This window comes from Gossypium hirsutum, chromosome A10 (assembly GCF_007990345.1).
Source record: "Gossypium hirsutum isolate 1008001.06 chromosome A10, Gossypium_hirsutum_v2.1, whole genome shotgun sequence".
Taxonomy (NCBI): Eukaryota; Viridiplantae; Streptophyta; class Magnoliopsida; order Malvales; family Malvaceae; genus Gossypium; species Gossypium hirsutum.
The window spans coordinates 74,645,183-74,652,081 of record NC_053433.1 but is presented as its reverse complement, the minus strand read 5'-3'; the positions used below and the strand labels follow the sequence as shown (position 1 = coordinate 74,652,081).

Genomic DNA, 6,899 nt, shown 5'->3' with positions numbered 1-6,899 from the left:
CCATTAGTCTAATATGATCAGTAACATGCATATTTCACTAAGGAAAAGATTCGAGAGGACTTAATTTGGTTTCCAAACCCATAAAAGATCGAGTTGCCATGGAAGTAATTCTGAACATTTTAAGCATGATGAGAGTAAGTTGAATTAATTAATATAATTATCCTAGCCCAATTAATATTGATTATTTTTGTTGCTAAAGCCTTCATTCATTCATTTAGTTAAATTACATCTAGAGTAAATTGTATTAGGGATCACTCTTTGCATTTAGTTAAATTTAATCATCACTATCCAAATTTATTGAGTTTTTACATCAAATTGTTAATTATAATTTTGCATTTAATCGATTAAGCTTATACAGTTCCTGTGGAAATAATAACTTATTTTTACTTACTTATTACTTGAACGACTACATACACTTGCGCAAACCACGTTACAATATGCCCAAGAAATCTTTTCTGATGTGGAAGATTAGTTTAAAATGCAACTACTAAGCATACTTTGAATAACCTTTGACTCTGATACCACTTGTTGTGCAAATTGGGTAAAAAAGAGTAAATTATTTTACTCGAAAATCACACTAGGTTCAATTCCCATGAAAGATTGGAGGGCTCACAGACAGTCACGCTTAAAACCCAATCTCTTAGACAAAATCTCTCTCCAATGTAATTTAGTAGCACAATATATCACTACAATTGTACGCTACAAAATATTGAAAGAAAAATAATAATAATAAACACCAGAATTTTAACAAGGTTCAACAAATTACACCTACGTTCTCAGACACTACCAAATATATTTTACTGCAAGATAAAGTGAAAATTTACAAGAGGGAAAAAATGCCTTATGAGTTAGGCTCCGCAAACGTAGAGAAACCGAACTCCGTAAACAAACCTTGGTGTTATTTATTGTTTGCATAATTTTTGCAATGCCAAGCCTTAGTGTTCGTTACAATCAAGCACTTCCCTTAACTATTGTTTTATTCGGTAAACATCAACTATATTAATATTTATTTTTCATCTAGATGGTTTCTAATTTGTCTAAACCCTAAATATTTTTACAAGTAATTGTTTATAGGGTAAACTACATAGATAGTCACTTAATTATAATTTTTTTTATTTTAGATACTCAAAATAAAAAAAATTATAATTTAAATACTCATATTACATAATTCAGTTATTTTTATCATTCACCTTAAAATCACATTAGTAGACCCAGGAGTATCTACTCGTCAGGGCCAAATGGAAACCCACCCATATGTCGTCGTCCTGGACGCCCTGGCTGCTGCTGATTATAGCAAGAAGGAAAACTTGACTCGGGTAAGTGCAACCCAAACCCAGGGTCATAATTAATGCTCAGTAGAGTCAAAATCTTCTTCTTATATAATTTTTCCTTTTCTGTAAAAAAGAAAAGAAAAGAAAAGAAAATCCTTCTTTTTCTTTTTTCTGGTTAACTATAATCGTATAATGTATTAGCAGCTCTAATGACTATAATCCTTAGTAATTATTATACATGTTTTCTTAATTATTTTGGAACCCTTAAAACCCATTTGATTCCCACACCCTAAACTAAAAAGAAAAAACTTTCAGGATCTAACCACATGGTTAGATAATAAAGGAAAGGAAACCAAGGGATGAGAAAGTTAAAAAAGGATAAAGGAAATATTTGTTTCATGTTTGGATAGTTAAATTTAACAAAAGGAAGGAAAGAAATTTAAACATTTTTTCTTCGATTAAGATGAGAATTTCTAGCATGAACTTCGCTAAAAAAAAAAAACCCTTAAGGCGAGAGGTGTAAAGGAAAGTAAATGATTTACTTAAAAATTTAATTATTATAACCTGATTTAAATAATATATAATAATTAAATTAAATAAAAATTATAATTATAATAATAAACCAATGTTCTTCATAACACTAATTACAAGTTTTAACAAAAAAAGTATAAATTAATTTGATAAAATTGTTAATTTGATCATTTTTATAAAAAAAATAAAGTCTTAATAATTCAAAAAAGCAATGAAATAATTTTTATTTTTTTTGTTAATTTGATACAAATTTTAAAAAGTAAAAAAGTGCCCTTCTTAAGAGTTACAATAATCTAAAAAGGTAAAAATGATAATTTAAAAGAATAATTAGAATCATTTACTGTAAAATAGGAACCTATTAAAAAATGAAGAAAAAAGTAATGTATGTAAGAGAAAAATAAATATAAAAAAAGTCATTAAAAAGTAAAAGTTAATAACAACATTTTAAATAATAAAATATTATTATCTTATCTTTCTTTCCACTATCCTTGTAAATAGATGATATCAATATAAGACTAATAACACAACTTTCAGATATCGTTATTATACCAAAAAATAGAGAGACTTTTATTCTTTAATAATTCATTATATTTTCAAGAATAACGATACTATGAATTTTTATTTGAGAAGAGAATTTCGTTTTCACACTAAAGAAAAAAAATATTTTTAATTCTATATTTGATTCAAATAGTTTGAGCCCACAATTGAAGTAGTTCGTGGTACGAGAATAGTGAAAAAGATCGTTTGGTTGAAAGTTGAAAACAACAAGGATTTATCTATCCGAAAACACATGTATGAATTTGGTTTAGGGTTTATTGCTATAAATATCACAAACTGGATCGCTTTTCAAAATTTTTATTTTTTGCTGTGCAATAAAACCATTTTCAAACCGGAGTTTTTCTAACATATGATGCGACAAGATAATTTATATTAGTAGGTAATCTAAATAGTTCATAGTCTGAAAAATCAAAATTAAAAATCAAAATTAGCAACTAATTTAAAAGTTTATTATATTGTGAATCAAATTCAATTGGAGAGATATAATGAGAAACATATAAAGAAAAACTATTAATTATATTTTATTAAATAAATCTGTTGTTAATTAAGATATTATTTCAATAGATGTTATAGGCATTTCAATAAAAATGATCTTGATTAGCTTATAAGGGAAAGCTATTGAATTTTCACTTGTTGAAAACAGGGATAGACTTCTTCGCCAAAATAAGTGTTATATTACTACCAAGAGAATGGAATCTATCAAACAAGTTACCATTAAAAACTTCTTAAAATAATTTTTGAATTTTAATATTGGCATTTAAGTAACTTCGTTTTATTTATTAATAAAATATAAAAAATTAAAAAAATTAATTTAAATAACTATACATGAACTTTGATCCGATGTGCAATATCATACATGAACTTTGATTTTGTGCGATCTTATACATGATTTTTTTTGTTTAATTTAATTTTCACAAATAACTAACAATATTATCGAATTAACATAATTTTATGTTGATATATTGCATATACATATAATTATAGTAATCCAATATGAACATAAAAATATATATATTCATTTTTTAAATGTGTACAATTGAATTAAAACCAAAATTTCATGTATATATGAATTATAGTTTAAGTTTCATGTGTATAATTGCACCAAATAAAATTTCATGTATCAAATTACACATTGGACCAAAGTTCATATATAAATTTGATATTTGTCATTTTATTTTTTATTAAGATGAAAAAATAGGTGCATAACAACTACCTCTCTATAACATTCAAACGATGTTATAGACATATACCAATTATTTCTCTATAATGAGCAAAATCTTGATAGACGAATGAGCACATCATAAAGAGGGTTGATTGTATATAATGTATATTATTAAAAAATGAAAAAGTTTAAAAAAAACTGATTAATCCGATAATAAAAGTTACGGTAAATTATACCCAAGGTCACTAAACTATTAGTAAGTTTACGTTTTGATCCCCTAACTTTAAAAGGATACGAAATGATTATTGAACTATTCAAATGTTTTCATTTAAGTCACTAAATTTTTCAAAGTTTTTATTTAAGTCACATGGTTGTTAACTCTTTTTTTTTTAAAAAAAGGTCCAGCTAGTGAGCTTCAAGCGACGATTCGAAGATTGGCACGGTGGATCAATACCCATTGATGAGTAGAAGATACCTTAGATCTAAGTCGATCTAACAGTTAGTGTTGGAGATCAAAGAATTCAAGCGATGATTCGAAGATTGGCATGGTGCATGGATCAATACCCATCGATGAGTAGAATATACCTTAGATCTAAGTCGATCTAACAGTTAATGTCGGAGATCGAATAAGAAAGATTTTTGGATTTTTGTGAACAGATTCTTGATGTTCAAAATTGTTTTATGATAAAATATTGAACTGTAGAAGAAAAGAGAAATAAAAGCTTTCCATTGGTGTAGGCAATACGAATAGAAAAGGTCGTACATCAACGATTTTAACAACCTATTGACTTAAATGAAAACTTTTGAATAGTTCAGTAATCATTTATAATATTTTAAAGTTGAATGATTAAAATATAAACTTACTAATAATTTAGTGATGTTAGATATAGTTTGCATTGGTAGAAGACGGTGATTGAAAATATTTGAGAAAATTAAAAAATTAATAATAATGGATGAGCATGTGAAGAAAAAGACACCAAGAGAAAACGCGGTTTTCGTTTTATTATTATTATTATTATTATTATACACCTTTAAGGACTTAAATTTTTTTATAGAATAAAATGTTTGTAGTACTTTTGTACATGATATTTACTTACGAGGACTCAAAATAAGATAATTTTGTTCCTAAAGTATCTTATTATTAACCAATATCTGATTCGCATCAAAGGGTTTATATTTAAATACACATTAGTGTATAAATTTATACACTCACGTTTAATTAAGACTTTATATATTTATTTGAAAGGTTTTTTTAATGAGATATTAAGAATTATTACATGGTTGATTATAAATATAGAAATTTATATATAGATAGTTTTTAATTTTGTTTAAATAATACTTTTTTTTGTTTATTAAAAAATAATGAAATGATAAAATATATTACACTTTTCAAGAAAAAATAAGGTTTAAATTTTGAAAATAATATTTTCTAAAAGGATAATCACAAATCCAAAATCACATAAAAAGTAAAAATAAAATAATATTAAACTAAAAGCAATGATATTTCAACAAGGAATTGTCAAAAAAAGCAATAATAATAATAGACTAATTGACTTCGAAAGTCTTCGTTCACCTACAAAAGAAAGTCGACAAGCGAGTCCGATGAAGAAGTCACTGAATAATAATAAAACCAATAGACTTCCAAAGTCTTGTTTTTCCTGAAAATAAATAAATAATCATCACCAACTCGTATGAAGCAACCATAAACATCAGCACAAAAATCAGATTCTCAGGAACGAAAGATGCTCTACAAGAAATCAGTTGTGCATTTGATACTAGTCCTACTACTATCATTTTCTCTACTCTTGCCTCCATCTTCAACAACAAATACTCACTTAACTGGTAAGTGGAATTAAAAGTATATATTAAAGTTGTTCTTGATTACTTATATTAATGATCTCTGTCTGAGTGTTTTTTTACTGAAAATTTTATGTTGGTATTTGGGGTTAAAATTATAGTTAAGGAAAGGAATGAAGTGATACATAGAGATCTAGGTGGAGGAAAACCAACTCCATGTCCTCCACATTATCCTGGTTCTCATGCACATAGTGGTCTTGCTCCATGTCATCCACATAGCCATGGTTGTCATCCACATGTTGATCTTACTTCTAATCATTGTAAGTACTGTCCTCATCCTTCACACTGTTGATAGCCAGAAGGAAATTGTGTTAGCATGGCAACCCAAATGAATGGTTATTAGAGACGATTACTTGTGATTTTGTATTCTAATAGTTTTCTTTTTACCAATCCCGCTTAAAAGGTTTTATATATTTTAGATCAATTTAGCATCCTAAAATTTTCAAAGAGAGAAGAAAAAAATATATGTAGGGCCGGCTAGCTTCCATTGAGGAATTGTTAAAAAACACAAATGAGATCAACTTTTGTGCTTTATGATTGGTAGATGAGACCCAAATATACATTATACAGTAAGCACTACGCAGTTATAAATAACCTTTAATCCCCTTCAAAAGCAATCACTAAGTAACCCAATCAGATCAAAGCTGCCAAAAATTGGCTTCAACCTAACATGGGTTGTAAGATAATCACAATGCTTTCAATACTCGCTCTACTTCTGTCACTTTCACTACTCTTGCTTGCATCTTCAACCACCAGTACTCGCGTTGCTGAAACCCTGTTGATTACTTATATATACATATCTATTATGTAGCCCTTGGAGGAAGACCTGGTCACGGAAGCAGTGGTATTCTACCCTGAGTTCCTCCTGGTCGCTGCTGCTGATAGTAGCGAGAAGAAAGTGAGATTGTTTGGGATTAAATTCAAAATCTCATTCTTCACAACATAATATCCTTATCACTATGTTAAAATGTTGTTGGCAATGAACAACTTTACTCGAGCAAGCCAAACCTATGGTCATAATTAATGCTCCGTAAGTCGTATTTGTATTGTATTTCTACTTTAATATTTCATATCAAAACTTTCTTATGTATTTTTCTTTTTGTGTTACATATTTCACAAAATTTATAATTGATTATTTCAATAAAAGAAAAAGTAAATATAATTTTTTGGGGGCAAACAGTAGAAAATGTCTAATGCGATATTAAAATTCTAATTGGGATACCCATATTTTTAATTAACACAAAATTAAAATTTCTAACTGATACTAATATTTTTAACGCTATTCCTATAACCTCTTCAGTCCGGCTTAGACGTTAGACCTGAATTCGAAAGATTACATTAACCATCAAAGTGACCCAATAAGCTACTAGAGTTTTTGTAAATAATCATTTTAAAACATTTGTTTATTTTAGTAGAAAACTTACTTATATACCAATTTATTATCCCTCAAAAAAATTTAATTATAATTTAGCAGCGGAAAAGTAATATCTATTTGTTTTCAATAAAAATCGAGGTTCATG

The 6,899-nt window shown here is 27.4% G+C and overlaps 1 protein-coding gene across 1 annotated transcript; it reads left to right on the top strand.

Moving 5' to 3' along the window:
• Window positions 1-5,120: 5,120 nt before the first annotated feature.
• On the top strand, window positions 5,121-6,486 carry LOC107905997 (uncharacterized). Its single transcript, XM_016832810.2, has 3 exons — window positions 5,121-5,364; window positions 5,481-5,639; window positions 6,191-6,486. The coding sequence occupies exons 1-3, from the start codon at window positions 5,265-5,267 to the stop codon at window positions 6,235-6,237; spliced, it is 306 nt and encodes a 101-aa protein (XP_016688299.1). The 5' UTR covers window positions 5,121-5,264; the 3' UTR covers window positions 6,238-6,486.
• Window positions 6,487-6,899: the final 413 nt, after the last annotated feature.

Bases quoted from the DNA above. Each gene is read 5' to 3' on its own strand.
- LOC107905997 (XM_016832810.2), top strand. From the start codon at position 5,265: ATGCTCTACAAGAAATCAGTTGTGCATTTGATACTAGTCCTACTACTA. The intron at 5,365-5,480 runs GTAAGTGGAATT...TTAAAATTATAG, and splicing joins AACAAATACTCACTTAACTG to TTAAGGAAAGGAATGAAGTG. The intron at 5,640-6,190 runs GTAAGTACTGTC...TCTATTATGTAG, and splicing joins TGATCTTACTTCTAATCATT to CCCTTGGAGGAAGACCTGGT.